This window comes from Montipora foliosa, chromosome 14 (assembly GCF_036669935.1).
Source record: "Montipora foliosa isolate CH-2021 chromosome 14, ASM3666993v2, whole genome shotgun sequence".
Classification (NCBI taxonomy): Eukaryota; Metazoa; Cnidaria; class Anthozoa; order Scleractinia; family Acroporidae; genus Montipora; species Montipora foliosa.
In genome coordinates, this window is record NC_090882.1 from 20516498 (window position 1) to 20533997 (window position 17500).

General features: G+C 40.5%; 3 protein-coding genes across 3 annotated transcripts in view; 1 reads left to right on the plus strand and 2 right to left on the minus strand.

Annotated features, from left to right (window-relative positions):
• Nucleotides 1-17500, plus strand: part of LOC137985620 (ankyrin repeat and IBR domain-containing protein 1-like) — a 40220-nt gene that overhangs the window by 11926 nt on the left and 10794 nt on the right. Inside the window, exons 4-15 of the mRNA XM_068833256.1 lie at nucleotides 443-505; nucleotides 3999-4079; nucleotides 4427-4466; nucleotides 10566-10649; nucleotides 10874-10944; nucleotides 12188-12282; nucleotides 13012-13093; nucleotides 14511-14573; nucleotides 14970-15142; nucleotides 15615-15715; nucleotides 16157-16238; nucleotides 17073-17121. Coding sequence (XP_068689357.1) covers nucleotides 443-505; nucleotides 3999-4079; nucleotides 4427-4466; nucleotides 10566-10649; nucleotides 10874-10944; nucleotides 12188-12282; nucleotides 13012-13093; nucleotides 14511-14573; nucleotides 14970-15142; nucleotides 15615-15715; nucleotides 16157-16238; nucleotides 17073-17121 — 984 coding nt within the window. The remainder of the gene's footprint in view (nucleotides 1-442; nucleotides 506-3998; nucleotides 4080-4426; nucleotides 4467-10565; nucleotides 10650-10873; nucleotides 10945-12187; nucleotides 12283-13011; nucleotides 13094-14510; nucleotides 14574-14969; nucleotides 15143-15614; nucleotides 15716-16156; nucleotides 16239-17072; nucleotides 17122-17500) is intronic.
• Nucleotides 5342-6459, minus strand: LOC137985622 (uncharacterized). The gene has a single exon (XM_068833257.1). It carries the CDS (start codon nucleotides 6308-6310, stop codon nucleotides 5441-5443), a length of 870 nt encoding a protein of 289 aa, XP_068689358.1. The 5' UTR covers nucleotides 6311-6459; the 3' UTR covers nucleotides 5342-5440.
• On the minus strand, nucleotides 6406-7173 carry LOC137985623 (uncharacterized). Its single transcript, XM_068833258.1, has one exon. The coding sequence runs from the start codon at nucleotides 7171-7173 to the stop codon at nucleotides 6406-6408; it is 768 nt and encodes a 255-aa protein (XP_068689359.1).

Here is a 17500-nt window from a genome sequence, read left to right on the forward strand (position 1 = left end):
AAGCCCGCAGGGTCTTATGGAAATCTCAAGCCAATCTACAGAGCTGGGCAATATGACAGCTCCTAGTGAAAACCTAATACGGGAAGCTATTTCTTGGGCCCAAAACCATGATACGACTTGCAACATGGAACGTCCATAAGTGAGATGGGTCTGACATGGGGAGAAGCTCAGGCAATTGTGAAGGACAAGACTCAGTGGAGGAGGGACATTGTTGCGACCCTATGCCTCAATGGGGGCCATCAGGATTGATGATGATGATGATGACATGGATTTGATAGCGACACGGCTGTTAGGGAGTTGTTTTCCGGAGACAAAATTAACATGTTGTTAAGATATGGGTAATCAACACTTACAGTAATCTTGTTGTTGACGTGAATTGTTCAAATTCCCTTGTCACTCACCTTGTTTTACAATGTTGATGAAAACATCTTTCATTTGACAGGAAACTCCAGGTGGCATTACTGTTGATATCGATGAGCCAGTTTTTGTTGACAAAGATGACACGGTATGAATTAACAGGGATAATGGTTTAATATTAAAATTTTTGTTAAAAAACATTGTTCCAAGAAATTTAGAATATACATGTATATTGTTTATTATTAAATTTCAACCTTGTTAATTGCATTTCTTGTTCTCTGATTGGTTTACTCAATCTCGGTTATCAACTTACATACCATAGTTTGACCTTATATGGCAAATGATTGCGCTAAGCGTTGTTAAGCCAGGCCCTCTGATATTACGCGATGGTGCGATTTCGCACAATCGACCTCAAATCGCATCCGATCGCACAATTCACGAAAAATCGCATAATTCACAAAAGGACGCACAAAATTCATAAACTGAAACATAAATCAAGACGTCTCTTAGAAATTCCTGCATAAATACGCCATTTTTAAGATGATATATCTTGGAAAAAGGCTAAAAAACCTTTGTCACCTTCGATTTCGTATAAACATTCGAAGTTCGAGGCTTTATTTTTCATATCGGGGACCTGGTACGAGTCTCCTTCTATTGGTGCAACACGAACACGCCATTATATACACACCACTGAAATGACACAGTTGCCTTCTCTTTTAGAAGAGATTTATGAAAAATAAACGAAGTTGAAAGTTTTTCGGCAAAATGTAGTTTCTTTCGTTGAAAACTGATAAAAACTTACTCATGGATAAGTTTGTTGTGAAAACGCTCGCTTTTTCTTCGACGAAGAAACATTCCGCCCAATCTGACAGCTCACGATCGAGCAACAAAGTACCTCACAGGTACGCTCCACGTGGACGATGGACTGATGCTTTTCTCGTCGTGCAATATTAGGGCCTTTTATACGAGAGAAAATAAGCCGCGGCTTACTCTGGCCACGGTGTACAAAATACGCAAAAGGAACTATTTATACGAATATATATTCCCAGGGCAATATAAGCCGCGGCTTGAAAAAGACGTGAACGTAGATTTTGTACCATTTATACGGGGTGAACATTCGAGTCTTCTGTAAGCCGCGGCCAGAGAAAGCCGCGGCTTATTTTCTCTCGTATAAATGGGGGTATGGCCCTATTGTGATTGACCATCTTCGGAAGTTCGTGGTTGACGAGCACCTTGATCATTCATTTGGCATGTTAGCTGTGTCCTTTCAACTTTTAACCTGGTGCACCGGTAGTGCAGAAGACCTCATTTTTTCTATTTATCCCAACTAATGTCGATCGAGATACATAATTACTGTTCCTTTGTGTTCAAAATGTCTTTAGGCAAGCAAAAAAGTGTTTTTCTTAACCTGAAACCTTACAAAACATGCTCAAAATTGCTGAGAAAAAAATCGCATAATTTACATTATTTATCGCATAATTGGCCTTTCTAATCGCACAATCTGCCCTGAAAAAATCGCATAATTTGCATTTTTTAATCGCACCCTGTCAGAAGGCCTGTTAAGCTAATCTAGTTTTTTTTCGCCGGAAAGCAAAATTTCTCTCTGAATAAAGCAAAAAAACATTTTTTTGTGGAAAGTTTGGATCAATTCCGACATTTAGAAGAACGCGAAAAGGTAAGAAATGTTTTGTGATGAGCCTGTGTCTGTCTGACAACCAGTTATCACACAACAACGCATCTTTTTTCGACTTTGCACTGATTTTTTTGCTCGGATTTTGTACTTTCAAACTTGTGGAGTTTTAGTAATTTAATAAAACGTGTGGTTCCAGAAAATATCCATACCCCCCCCACGGAGGGTTTTTTCCAGTTTGACCCCCCACCCCACTGGATTTTCCGTTCCAGAGGGCTTCACGTTACTCCCCCCACCCCCTGGAATTTCCATGATTTTTCCACTTGGTCCCCCATACCCCTTGGAAAAAAGGAGACTGTAATAAGAGCTGTAATAAAAATTTCATTCTCCCAAAAACGACTGTGGAAATTCTAGATGTATTCACAGACGCTTTGAAATGTTCAAACTAACAACTGAGCTTATTTAACCCTTTAATGTCCTGGCAACTAGCTGACCTTTTCTCTGTCAATTAAAAGAAGTAAATTCATCGAAAAATCAAAAAAAAGAACTGAGAGTTGGCGCTATTTTAAGTCTATCGTATACGTTTTGTAACCCAGTCGAAGTTTAAATTTATGCGTAGTCAAAACAACATATCAAATTACGTTGCACACACAGGAAACTATTTATTGCAGAGTTATTTTTGCTGTCACAGCGAAACTCGGGAAAATACCTCAGTGCTAATCTCTATGATATTTTTTTATGTTGCGGGTGTAATTTTTATCCACAGTAGTATAATTTGTGAACCATACTGTTTACATTATTTTGTGAACTGACTTCGCTTATCAGCGGGAATCATAAGCCGTCACGCAACATGTTTTTTTCAACACCTGTTGATCAAATGTCGCTTAAATTTTTGTCTTTCAGCAAGAACACTTCAATAAAGTTATACGCTTTGTCTCTGTAGTTTGTAAATGACAGTACATTTTTTATTCCTTAGGATTTTCAACTGGTCTCACTTTCATGTGTGAAACATACTTTCAAGTTCAATCCGGTAACTAAACTTCCAAATGAAACCTTCGCTGTCTCTCATCGCCGTCGACGGCTACAAATACGTCAGGACAAAATTATGGCACTGAAATTATCGACTTTGCTAACATTTACAAACTCGTAACTACACGGATAACGATGAAACTATTTCATAACCTGGTTATCGAAGGATCGAAATTCGCGGGAATTTTGTACTGAACGGGAATAACATGAGTATAAACAAATGATCTCAATCAACTGACTGCACAAATAATGCCATCTGAAAAAGCAACAGATGCGTTCAAGCTAAAAACAAGCTTTAAAGATCTTTAAAAGGCGGCAATTTTTTTTTTGCTTCACGTCGAACGTGCTGCTCAGGAGAGTTTCTCAGTGCTATCTGTGTCGTCTGGCGGCGGAATAGTAGTGGAAAATATATGACAAGGAATCTTACGTTTATTTCAACGGATAGAATTTTCCAGTTTTCTTGGTTGCCTTGAAGAATCAATTGGAAAAGTACGTAAGTGTTTATGCGATCGCATTTCAAACCCTCTGGAGAAAAAGGCTCTTTATGTACCCCCCTCCCCTTCGGAAATTTGCCTCTTTCAGACCCCTCTACCCCTCGGATTTTCCGTAACCCTCCGTGGGAGGGGTATGGATATTTTCTGGAACCACACAACAATAATTATTATTCCATTCGCGCTTTTTGGATATGAGACTGGTTATAACCAACTCGGCGCTACGTGCCTCATTGGCTATTTACCATCTCATATCCAACGCATGCTCATGGAATAATAATTATTGTTAATTATCTTTTGAAGGAACCAGGAAGGAATTCAGACTTCCTTGGATGATGTATGTTAAATGTAGTGTAAAATCTAAAACACTTGTTGGGTTGACTAAGTGAATGAGGTTCTAATAAACTCTCTTTTCATTTTAAGTTATGACAGTGTGAACATGAAGATCTTCTAATTGATAATTAATACCAAAACCAACTTTCTTACTTCAGAAACAGTACCGAGGTCTCTGTGCGCAGGATCTGCAAGAAGCAAAAGATTTGATGTTGGTAGAAACTGCTGACATGCTCATGGTGAGAGCCAAACTTCAATGTTTACAGTATTTCTGCTTGTGTGACCACCTGCCATATTGCTCAATTTAAGCAAAAAAAAAAAACGAAAACAAAAAAAACATTTGCACCTTTTCAATTTGGCAGAATTGGCTCCTCAATAATGCAATACCAATAATAGTCTTGTATTACCCAGTGGCATAAAGGTGATAATAATATTATTAATATTAAATAAATAAATAAATAAATAACTGTTGATATAGTAATAACCTCTAGTGTGAGAAAAATCATAATAATAATAATAATAATAATAAATTATTAATTATTATTATTGATGTAAATAATTTATTTTTACTTCTTTGTCCATGTAGGTCCCATTATTCACTGCTGAGGGTCTATTACGAAATCATGGTTGGTGAAGTTTACTGTCAAACTTTATTTAGCATTAACCCTTGAAGCCCCGAGGGGTTCCCCATTGACGAGGAAAATCGTCTGGCGTTAGACAGAGTAAAATCTATAAGTGCCATTTGGCACTATCGGGGCTGAAAGGGTTAAACGGGGACATAGTTTTTTCACGCTGTTAGCTTAACCCTTTAAGCCCCGAGGGGTTCCCCATTGACAAGTAAAATCGTCTGGCGTTAGACAGAGTTAATGAGTCCCTAAGGGTCAGTGACATAAAAAGGAGGGAAAGCCGCGGGGGATATTCGCATGCCCAGGAGAGGGGCATGGGCAACCGAGGGTAAAGATGATTACTCCTCCCCCCACCCTCTGCAAGGCTTGTGAAACTAGAAAAGGAGGAACACAGAATCTCCTTTTATCTATTTATTATTATTATAATTTTTTTTTTTTTTTTTTTTTTATAAAAACATAATTATTATGTTAATCACTATCCTTTGGCGGAATTTGGGTGGCAGGGAAGGCAGAGCCTATGCCCCCTAGGGTAGCGGTGTCCCTAGGAGGACCCCCTAGAGTAGCGGTGTCTCTAGAGGCAACCCTACGTTAGAATGTAACATAGGGTGGACCAGAAGAGGGGTGCCCTTCTGGAAGGAGAATAGGTCAGATGGTGAGTTGTACCATCTTGGAGTAAGCAATCCGGACCTATTGCCAAGGAGGGCTGTCCCACCTACTGTGGGGTAAAGTGCAGCCCAGGGTTCACTTCCCTGCCATGATTGTGTGAGCCAAAAATATTCTGGTCAAGAATGGGGGAACACAATCACCCCACAGTAAATTGGGTGGACGTTGGCTGGAATACCAACTGCCACATGTAGAAGAAATAGGATACGATATAGGCATGCATAGCCATAATGAACAGTAACTAGTTGTCATGATACTGGTCATCAGGGAGACAACAAAGAAGGGTCTAACCTACAATAATTATTATTACTTCAGTTCATTGTCAGTTGTTTAGGGATAGCCAGCAGTGTCTCTTGAGGAGTTCTTATGTAACGTTCATAGCAATCAGAAGACCAACGACCCAATACCTTGATTAACCAGGCAGGAATCCCTGCAGCAGCCGCAGTAGTCGCAGCACCAATACGGAAGCTATGTGAGAAATAGTGTTGAGGTTGTATGCCGCATTGCTGCAGGACATCACGGAGTGCATGAGTAAGAGAAGTTCGGGTGAGCCACTTGCCACTGGTGAAGGTGAACAGGGGGCCTGCTGATGATGGTTGGCATTGGAACACGTAGTCTTTCATAGCCATAACGGCACAGATGGAGGTAGTGGACCTTGCTAGGGTTAGGGTGCAACCATTGCGGAAGGGATCTGTTTTCGACCGTTTAATCGTGACTAGCATGTAGTCGGGAGATTCAACGTGAGGGATAAAGGTGACGTCCTTAAAGCAGAGGTGAGTTGCGGGGTCGAAGACGTGGTCATTACAGGTAAATTCGCTTGAACGTAAAAAACCGAAAAAGGCTAAGGTGAAGGCTGCCCAGAGCATAATGTGATTGAGGTCAAAAGTCAAGTCTGGTCGGTAAAAGTTGAAAATAGACTGCAGGATTTGGATTGTAATTGGATAACGATCTAATTTAACGGGGATTTGGGAACGTTTGATCCCATTAAGGACCTTCTGGAGTCGAAACATTTTTGGGAGTTTTAAGGCAAAGTTGTGTAGCCTATAGAGGTCTTGAACGGCAAACAGGTAAAGCTTAATGGTATTGTAGGAAACTGTTTTGGCTAAATGGGAGACAAAATAAATCAGAGTAATTTCAGATGCGGGGAGAAGGGGCGTAGAGGGGCTAATTAACCCGTGCATAAGGCAAAAGGAAATGAAATGGTTTTGACCGACACTATAAGAACGTTTAGTAGCTGGAGCAAGGGACGCACCAAGGTAGTGGGAAACGGAGGCTGTTAAATGGACGTCGCTGATAGAGGGATGGCGCAGGGGAAGGGTGAGGCATTGGGAGCCAGGTGGCGGAAGCGGTCCATCTGAAAACGGGACAAAGAATCAGCTATTGAATTATCTAGCCCAGGGATATGTCTAGCGGTGAAGGAAAAGTTGTGTTCTAAGGTAAGAATCGTAATGGCCCGTACGAGGTCCATGATCCTAGGGGACTTGGAGCGCTTGGAGTTGATGATGGAGACAACTGGCAGGTTGTCGCACCACATACAAATATGTTTGCCTGACCACGAAGGGGCCCAGAGGTAGCAGGCGATGTAAATGGCAAACAGTTCCTGCCAGTCAATGCTGATACCCATGGTGGGGTTAAGGAGGTGTTGAGGGAGCCAAGGAGCCTGAAACCATTCCCCATTGAGATAACCACCATACCCATGGGACCCAGAGGCGTCCGTAAATAATTGGAGGTCAGGCGAGGAGAGAACGTCACCCCCTAAGAAAAGACTTACTCCATTCCAATGGGTAAGGAAGGTTAACCACATTGAAATGTCCTTGCGGAATTCCCCGTTGAGTTTAATGTGCCAGCGAGAGTTAGTGATGCCCTTTGTTAAACTAATTATTCTTTGCAGAAAAGCCCGGCCCGGGGCAACAACCCTGCAAGCAAACTGTAGGGTACCAATCAGGGACTGGAGCTCCTTCAGAGTGGCAGATTTACGGTGTAACCACTGTTGAAGGGCCTGTTTAGCACGGATTAGTTTGTCCAAGGGAAGACGAGCTTCCATGCTAGTAGAGTCAAGGAGAATACCCATAAATTCTAAGGAGGTGGCAGGAGCAAAAGTTTTACCGGGGGCAACAGGGATATTGAGTTCGGTGAAAAGACAAAGGATTTTGCAAAGGGCAGTAAGGCAGTCTGACCTAGGGGGGCTGGTGACAAAGAAAAAGTCATCCAGAATGTGGATCACGTTAGGGATACCTAGCTTATGTTTAATTATCCATTCAATCATGCAGGAAAATTGGTCAAAAAGGTAGGGTGCAGATCGCAATCCAAAGGGGAGCACTGTATCGAAGAAATACAGGCTGTTCCATTTCATGCCGAGGAGCTCCCAGTCGGATGGGTGCACTGGAATATTGCGGAAGGCGGACTTGATGTCCAACTTGGACATGAAGCACCCTTGACCAATCGTCTGAATGATAGAGATGGCAGTATCTATGGTAATGTAGTGTAAGGAGTAGTCGGTTGGGCTAATGTGGGAATTGACGCTAGTGGTTTGATGTTTGGGAAAGGAAAGGTGAAAAATGGTTCTCCACTCGGTGGAATGCTTTTTTGGAACAACCCCAATGGGATAAACCTGAAAATTGGGAAAAGGGGGAGAAACGAATGGGCCAGCAGTGTGACCGAGCCGTAACTCTTTCAAGAGATTGGTGCTTATGATGTGTGGATTTTGCTTGGCAGAAATGAGGTTGGGGTATTCCCTAGAAACCCGAGGACCCTGGAAACCAATTTTAAAACCCTGGGAGAGGCCGGTGAGGACAGCATCGACAGATGCCCGGTCAGGGTGATCATGCAGATAAAGGGCAAGTTGGGGAAGGTCAATAGGGGTGGTAGGGGACAGCTTAGAAAGGTATTCAATGGTGGCTTCGGGTGGAATGGCTTGAGCGGCTAGTCTTTGACTGGATGGGTCCAGAGCTTGAGGAGTCAGGGTGGTCCTTTCCTGGGTGGGCTGCAGTGCATCCGGGCTTGTTGCATTGGTGAGTGTAGGGGCAGGGGGTGCGGGCGCAGGGGACCCCTTTGTTGAAGTTGAAGCAGAGGTCACCACGCTTGGAGCCTGAGGAGTCTGTATACCTGGGGGAAAGGGGGCAGGAATCGGTTACGTGATCCGAGCTGCTGCAGGCCTTACAAAGTATGGCTTTTGGGACACCGGTAAAGGTGTCTAGGTACAACTGAACATCCCTCTGGCCCCAGTTAATGGAAAGGTTGTGAGAGGCTCGTCGGCGAAATTCCATATCATACAAATACCACGCCATACCGGGGAACTTACGGGCTGACTCACGTATCAATTGCTGGTAGGCAAATAGGTCCACCCCCCGGGATGGGTAAGAGGAGAGGAGCACAGACGAGTAAATGGCAAAAGCGTCGAGCCATCGGTCGATCCCAGTAATTTTGGGGCGCTTAGCCTGGGATGGGAGGGGTATAGTAAGGCCCTCGTGTCCTACTTGTAGTTTAAGCTGGGAGTTTGCGGTAACGTGGTCTCGTAGTAGAGACGAAAAAGGAAGAAGGCTAGCAAGGTCCACGTACTCACCGTTTGTTATGGCTGTGATGCAGCTGTTGGAGAGATGACTGGCGATAGATGGGACTCTGTAGTTGGTATGCAGGAGGGCTGCGTCCTCCGGTGAGCCAAGATTCAAAACTTGCTGAGAGGAGGACCGCGAGAAATCCACAGAGGACGGAGTCTGTTGTTGTCCGCCATTGCGGACCGCTAGGAGAGAGGGATCTGGTGCGAGGCTGGTAACGCCTGGCAGTTGTTGATCTTGCTGAGCAGTTGAAACAGCGCCAGATGTTGGGCTCGATGGCGAGTTGCTCGCGGAGTTGAAGGAGGCCAATTTTTGCTCCACGATAGAGACAATCATGGAGGCCAACTGCTGATCCGGCATGATCGCGGGGCCGGTAGATGCGGGTGTGGAGGCCCGAGAATCATTCGCTTGGAGGCGAGCGATGAGCTGCTGCCGTGGCCCTGATTGTACCAGGTGGCGCTGGGACGCAAGTAAACGTAGCGTTTCGGTCGGCATTGCTGCATACGGCGACGTTGGTACTGCATCCGCAGAGTTAGCGCGGGCATTCGACTGAGCCGTGGTAGGCGAAACCGTAGTGCGTTGGCTGCTTCGAGATTTACGTTGTTTTGGCATTATATGTGGACGTAGGAAAAAATGCGATCTTAAAGAGTGCAACTCAAGGTACTTGCTTGAAGAGCAAAGCTGAAATGTGGTTGACTAATGGTATGGGGGATTTACATAAGGTGAAACAGGTGAGAATTGTGTGATGTTGTGGAAAACTACTGGAAGCTTTGGCAACCGCTTTAACACTGTAAAAGTGAAAGTACTTTGACCTAAACAATGAGCTTTTGACTACGGGACAAGCCTTGATTGCGAGGGTGAGGAGAGTAGAGTACACTAGGGACAAGTGAGGAATAAATAGTACTCCCTTAGGGCTCATTAACCCCAGTTAAGAGCTTAAACTTATAATAAAATCTATAAGTGCCATTTGGCACTATCGGGGCTGAAAGGGTTAAGAGTGACAAGTTACTGTGTTATCATTGCTTTGTTGAACAAGAGACCAAACATGCCAATACAGAGGAAAAACTCTATGTAATTTAACAAAACAATTCAATCTAAAATACAAAGAAATTGCATTGGCACTCTGCCTTACAAATGTTCAAAAGAAACAGAAAATGAATGCAAAACACAGGTCACAGGTCATTGTTTTACCAATACAGAAAGTGTCCTAAACATTCACTAAAGCTAATCTTAGTCTACATGTAATTAGGCCTGAACAAAAGCTTTTAGGCCTAATGTGAGCATTAATTTTTGTACATGGTTAGGGTTGTTTCTGTATTGGTAAAACAATGACCTGTGACCTGTGTGTTGTACCTGCCTTAAACTGACCTAGGTTAAAACAACTTGATCTTGGTTGAAACAAGTTGACCTAGGTTGAAACAAAATGACCTAGTTTGGTTGCAAATTAACCTAAGGAACATAATGACCTGCAAAATATATTCGTGATAGTTCAAATTTTCAGCAGAAATGGAACTTGAACTAGTCTTGAAAGGTAATGTGATTTGGCTTTATTTTTACTGCGCCTTTCAATATCACGCGGACTCTTAAATTCAAAGGTCAACCGACAAATGCGTTTTTTGCTACCGTCAATCCAATGTTGGGCAGCTCCTCCAAGCTTCCGACTATTGTCGAGTGCGCAGTAATCAAATCACATCGTTGAGCCCAGTTCAGTCAACATAGTCCGAAGCTGGGAGGAGCCGCCAAACATTTGATTGACGGTAGCGAAAAACGCATTTGTCGATTGAGCTTTGAATTTCAGAGTCTGCATGTTATTGAAAGGCACAGTAAATAAATGTCTTCAAAAAGGCCCTATGGAAAATTACAATGATTTTCATTTTTCCAGAGTGGTCAAAGGAAGCACTGATAGATGCTTGGATGAGAGATCCTGTGGCTGCTTGTGAGAAGGCTGGGGTCACCCTGCCGGAGAGTAAGTCTATTCTTCTGTCTTTACTTAGGAGGTGGTGATTCCAACAGCTGTCTAATTTATAAAACTTGGTGAAACTCTAACTTGAATTCATTCACTTCCATCCCGATTTGTGTATTGTCTTTTTGTTTGCTGAGACTTCAAATGACATTTTTGCTGTTTTTTATGTTAAAGATGTAAATTCAAAGTCATTGACAAGTGTTACATGTATGTGTTTGTTTAACCAGATCATGTGACTGGTAATGCACAACTTGAAGAGAAAACAAAACTCCCAATCAAAAGCAACTTTAGAAATTCAGTAAGTATCTTGACAATGGTTCTGTGTAACATGTAACTTTAATCAATCCAATGTTTAATCATTACCGTAAACCCCGGCAGACAAGCTGCACCCTGAATTTAGCAGCCCAAATTTTGAAAAAAAAAACGTTTTTTGAAAGAATTCAAAAGAAGTTCAAAGTTGATTCTTTAGAAGTTTTCTTCATCCACTGATGCCACTTAAAACTCGGCAGTTCTAAAACACAGGTCACTCATTGCAGGCCATTATTTTACCTTTTGGAAAGTAACACAAAACCCTCAATTTGGCAAACCCTAGGCCTAAATACCAACCTTAGGCCTAGGGATAGCCAAACTGAGGGTTAGGTTTACTTTCAAAAAGGTAAAACAATGACCTGTGGAATGTGACCTGTGTTTTAGATCTGCCGCCTAAAACTCCCTATTAACATTGCAACAGAAAATACTTCAAAGTCTTATCCACAATTTTAGCACTTTAATAAAATGAACATTGTTTTTATGTATGATTGATCTTTTTCTGGTATTTGTTGACAGAAATTTCTTCATTCGACACAGTTTTTTCATAGATTTTTGCAAATTACAACAAGAATGTGACCGGAACATTGGTAGCATAGTAACCAGGCATTAGATCAGATATGAAGATGAAAAACTGGACAGCGAAAGCAGCCTTTTTCAAATGTTCCCACAGATAAGCTGCACCCCTGATTTCTTGGAACAATTTTTGAAAAAAAAGGTGCAACCTATCTGCGGGTGTTTACGGTAAATTGTTTCACTCCATAAATATATGTACATAAATATACATAAGATCAAGCAAATTACATAAGATCAAACAAAAGTGTCTTTAGAAGCTTAATTAAGATAATTACACACATGCTATTATTCTTGCAACAACAAACTACAGAAATGTTGTAAAGTATGCGTAATGTTAAGTGTCGATGAAATCACCAATTTCTGCATATTCCTGAGCACTTGATCACTCTTCTTTCCAACAAGCCTCTGCATGTTCTCTTCTAGGTGGGCAGAGCACCCTCCCAGAACGTCCATTATGATGATAAATTGTTCTGCCTTATAACCTTCTGCTTCCTTCTGGCGCCAGTTTTCAACCCATGGGCAGCTCATCTCTAATAGGGTTATAATTAATTAATTTATTTATTTATTTATTTATTTAATTATTATTATTATTATTATTGTTATTATTATTATTATTATTGTTATTATTATTAAGACAGCAGCTTCTCTCTGTTTGACAGGAAGTCTGCTCTATTTGTGAAGAGGAAATAGTGTATGAGGATGTTCCATTATCCCTTTCTTGCGGGCATGAATTCTGTCGTTCCTGTTGGGAAAGGTTTGTTAATTCTGAAGGCATTTTAAAGGAATGAACTGATTGCTGCAAAACAAACTTGTAAAAGGCAGGTCTATCTTGACAGACTGTGAGTTGCACATGTTGACTTCCAAGGCTCGCTGGCTTGCCTATTGTACAAACTCTAAAAGGCAACAGTTGCTGTGGAATTTTGAGGCATGTTTGATATGATCAGGCTGATGATCTTTGATATTAAAGATCTATAATTACATGTATGTATGCTTGAACCTATGAGCATATTTGCCCAGGGGGTTGGGGGGACTCCTATATGGAACAGACGGGGATGCTCGTCGGAAGTTTTGAATTTAACCCCTAAAGGAGACCATCTGGGCGTGGCTCAAGCTTTTTGTGCCCCCTAAAGGAAACCAATCTGGGCGTGGCTTAAGCAAATTTTGACCCGTAAACAAAACACGTTAAAAAGAAAATTTGACTTCTGTTTCTCTTCGCGTTATTCTGTGTTTCTTCGCGAAACCCTAAACGAGACCTTGGCGGCTTAAAATATTGGCGCTTTGCCCGGAACACCCTAAGCGAGACGACAAGCATCCCTGTCTGTTTCATATGGGTGGCCCCCCCCCCCCCCCCACCCCACCCCCGGGCATATTTGAAAGTCTTTTGTCTGATTTTGGTTATTTTATCAGATCAGTTATGGATAATGAAGGTTGCCTTGATGTAAACCTCTTTAAAAAATACTTGTATTCTGATCTTTCCCGACAGTTATCTGAATGTAAAAATAAAAGAAGGCAAGGCACATGATATTCAATGTCCAGCATTTGACTGCAGTTCATTGGTACCTGTGGTGAGTGGGCGACGTAATGTTTAAAAAACGAGCAGCAGTGTTTTATCGGGGTTTAAAAACATGAGGCGTAGCCAAGTGTTTTTAGACCCGATAAAACTTGTGCTGCGAATTTTTTGAACAGCTTAAAAAACATTCCACAAAGAGCGTGTCCCTCTGGACTCAAAACAATGGTTCAAAATGTGAGAGGTGAATATTAGCATACAAGAAAAACAAGTTGTGCCTTATTAGTATTCTTTATATAAAGAATACTAACGAGGAGTGTTTTATCAGAATATAAAGCTCATACACGTGACATTTTATCAGTGTTTTGATAGGCTGTTAGGCTCATGAATTATTAATGAGTTTTTAAAATTGTGTATAAATGGATTCTAAATCTTTGATGCATGGCAACATAATTATAATATTGATGGCCTCTTTCTAAAATGTTAACTTCCCTTCAACCAGTCTAATGCCAGACAATTTTACTTCGTCAATGGGAGGGGGGGGGGGGGGGAGGGGGTTTAAGTGTCAATGGGTTAACACATTAAGCCCCCAGGGGTCCCCTATTGACAAGTAAAATGGTCTGGCATTAGAGTGAGGTCTATAAGTGGCCATTGGGAATTAAAGGATTAAAAACAAGTCCATGTGTGAAATAACAATTTTGGTAATTGTTATCATGTTGTGTTGTTTTGCTCACTGGGTGATTTTCATTCAAATATTTTCTGACTTAATGGCATGTTAAGTTATGTAGCTTAATGTTTTACATAGCATACTATTCCATTAGAAAACTAGGATTCCAAACTGAAGAATAAGTGGCAATCATTTAACAGTAAATTTATTCAATCTGAACTCAAAGTTGCATTAAATTTATTGCTTGCTATTTACAATTCAATATAATCAATTACCAGTAATAAACTACAAAAGAAGTGAATTATAAATGTGAATGGCAAATGTTGATACAAAGGAATGTCTGTGGTTTGTGAAAGAACCTAACCGCAGCATCTCAAACTCTGTCAAAGCAAAGAGGTGAAATAAACTTAACAATCTTAAATTTCAGACGTTTCTCTACTTCTATGGCAAGTTTTCTTAAACATTCTAATACATCCCAAACCCATGCAGCAGCTAAGTGGCGAATACTCCAATCCTTTCAGTATCATTGTTGGTAAAGAACTAAATAATTAATCTGAACTACTAAATGATGTTTTCATTCTTTGAATAGTTCATGTCTGCCTTGACAGATTCTTTAATTATTGTAATATTTGAAGATACTAGCTTATAAGCTACTTAACTCTCAAAATGAAACTTGAAATGAAGTTTGTATCTATACTAACATAATTGCCAAGTACTGTAGTACATTGGTTGACGTAAGTGTAATATTGCATTTGATAATTATTACGATTAGCAGTGTTTCAATCTGAGTTAGTTTTTTTCTTTTCAGGAAACTATTGAAAGTCTTGTTTCACGAGAAATGGCAAGAAAATACCTTCAGTTTGACATTAAGGTTTGATTATTTTCAGTATTATTATAATATTTATGATTCCTTTGCACTTTGCAGTTGCTTCTGCCATCTTCAGTGTGAACAGTAAATTCCAGTGAAATATAAATACTAGAGAAATTACAATGATAATAGCAATAATTAAGACTATGACTGTCACAATAGTAATTCAAAATTAAACCGAAAGTTTTTAATTAACATGTTTGACCTGTGTGATAAGTGTTGGTTTGTCCCAAAATATGTGCAACACCTCTTTGATTCACTTTGTAAATCTATTTTTAAAAGTTGAATGTGTTTTTCTATTTTGGTCTTCTTGACGATGAACTTTTTAAAAACTTTAAATGTAAATTTTTTTAAATTTTAATTTTGCAAATTCTGGTTAACTTCCTTTCCTTTTAATAGGCTTTTGTAGAGAGTAATCCAAATCTTAAATGGTGTCCTTCCCCGGGATGTGGCCAAGCTGTGAGGTTACCATCAAGCACAGTCCTCCCAGCATCAGTAGCTGTGGATGCAAGCTCATCAGAGAAAACAGAAGCACTGATAGTAGATTGCGGCAAGGGTCATTTCTTCTGCTGGTTAGCGAATTTCACATTTTACATGTATCTTTTCAGGATTTCAGGATTCTCCTACCAACTGGGACAAGCATTTTGATGAATTGATGGATAGAGCAGTTAACAGCTCTAAAATTCATATGCATATCCTCAGAGTGTGCGAAAATAATGGTTATAGTATTTTCGATCTTCATTATCTTTTTTAAAACTTTGGTTGTAAAAGTGAACGCTATAAAATTGATGTTTCAATGTCGATGTGACACCATCATCAAGATATAAGTTTGAGTGGAATAAAAAAGAGTTAATATATACAGACTAGTAAGAATACACATATTGTCCTTAAAATACACTAGGGAAAAAAGGACAATATGTGTATTCTTACTAGTCTGTATAATTGTATTAATTTAACTCTTTTTTATTCCATTTACCATATAAACAGGGCCTAAGTCTCTCTCTCTCTCTTTAACAAGATTTTTCTCTTTGTCTGAAATGACAGGTATTGTTTGCACGAAGCCCATGCACCTTGTAGCTGTGAACTGTGGAATCAGTGGCTGAAGAAAATTGCAGAGATGATGCCAAAGATACCACTGACAGCAGGTTAACACAGTTTCCTCCTTTTAATAAATCCATGTTAACTTTAATAAGAGTAGCTGTTGTGGTGGTTCAGTAAAGACTGACAAGACACCAGGGCCCGGTTGTTCAAAAGCCAATTAACTTAATCCAGGATTAGTGTTAACTTTTGTTTCCTGTTCTCAACATTTTGGTGAGAGATTCTTTATGTTAAAACAGATGACAAGAGACACTTTTGAGCACACTTTATAACTTTCTTAATCTGTACAGCATGAATGTGTTGGCCTGTTTTTAAACCTCGTCAGTGTGACAGTTAGACAGTGTGACAGTCTGACATCCAGTTTCATATCAGCAAGACGTTAGTGCAACTAATTCAATGGTTTCCCTGTTGACTATAGTGAACACCTGTGTTGCTCGTCTGTTGTAGACTGTATACCACTTTGCGACTCTAGATTTCTGTATCTGCAGATATTTCAGAGTGTCCAGAAACAGAGACTGTGGCAAACACTCTTTGGCTGGTGACAAATTCAAAAGCCTGCCCCAACTGCAAGTGAGTGGTGTTTCTTGCTTCCTTTAGATACTGTAGTGTGTTTTTCTGGATAACTATAAAGTGGTTTGTTGCAGATGAATGTGTGTCTGAAAATGTATCTTTACCCATTGACTCCTAAACTGACGAGCAAAATCATTACACAATTGGGGAACTTAGCATTTTTCCAAGAGAAGTGAAGTGGAGTGAATATGTTTATTAGTCTCTCTCCTCTGGGCTTTTCAAGGCTAATTTACAATGCTTTGTGGGGGACTTTAGCCAGACTTCTTGTTACGCAGTTTACAATTATAGGAAGTGAAAGATGCCCGATAGGTCAGACCACAACACCGGGGACTACGTCCCCTAATCTTGTCAAATAGTGAGTGGGTTCTTTAACGTCCCATACTATTTAATTTCCAACAAGGGCTATGAGATGGGACCTCCGGTTTACAGTCCTTATCCAAGAAGACTTAAAAGTCTATAACCATGTGCAGATGTAATTACAAAGGTGGCACTTTCTCCTCAGTTATTTTAAGACCCTGAGTGTTGGTCCGGCCGGAGTCGAACTCGCGACCTCCTGCATGACAGCTATATGCTCAACCAATAAAAAATACATCTTGCACGCTTATGGTGCTTGTCAAATTTTTGTGTTCATCCAAGCAGATGCATGTCTGGGCATGAGTGGTTAAACAGAGTTGGGAAGGGCTGAATAGCTGGTTTGCTATATGTATGACTGTTGGCTAGTCATATACATGGAAATAAAGTTGTGAAAAATAAGGTTGTTCATTTTTTATTGGTGAGACAAGAAGGCTAGCAAGACCTCTTTCCTTCATCACAAATAATTATTGTTTTCTTTAGATCTCCCATTCAGAAGAATGAAGGATGTAATCATATGAAATGCACGAAGGTATTTGACTGCGAACGGTTTTTCCCCTGAACATTTGTGCAGTTCAAGTGTAACACAGTGCAAAAAGTGTAATACCAGTGTAAATTACACATCGAAATTCTGGATTATGATTGGCTAATAAACAATAGGGTTTGGTCAGAACCAATCAAATCTTTTGTTTTCAAATCAAGTCTGCGCCCTGTATGGCACAATTTAAGGCGCAATTTTTCCCTGATTGCATGATACGCGTGTGTTTCGTCTGCTTAACCATCTCGATTTTTTTCATGTAAATTATTAATAAGTACTATTTGGTAATCACATGATTTTTCTCTTGTAATTTGGAACAAAGAAGCACTTGTAAATTTTTTCAAAGACTATAAATTGCATTCACCCTCAAAAT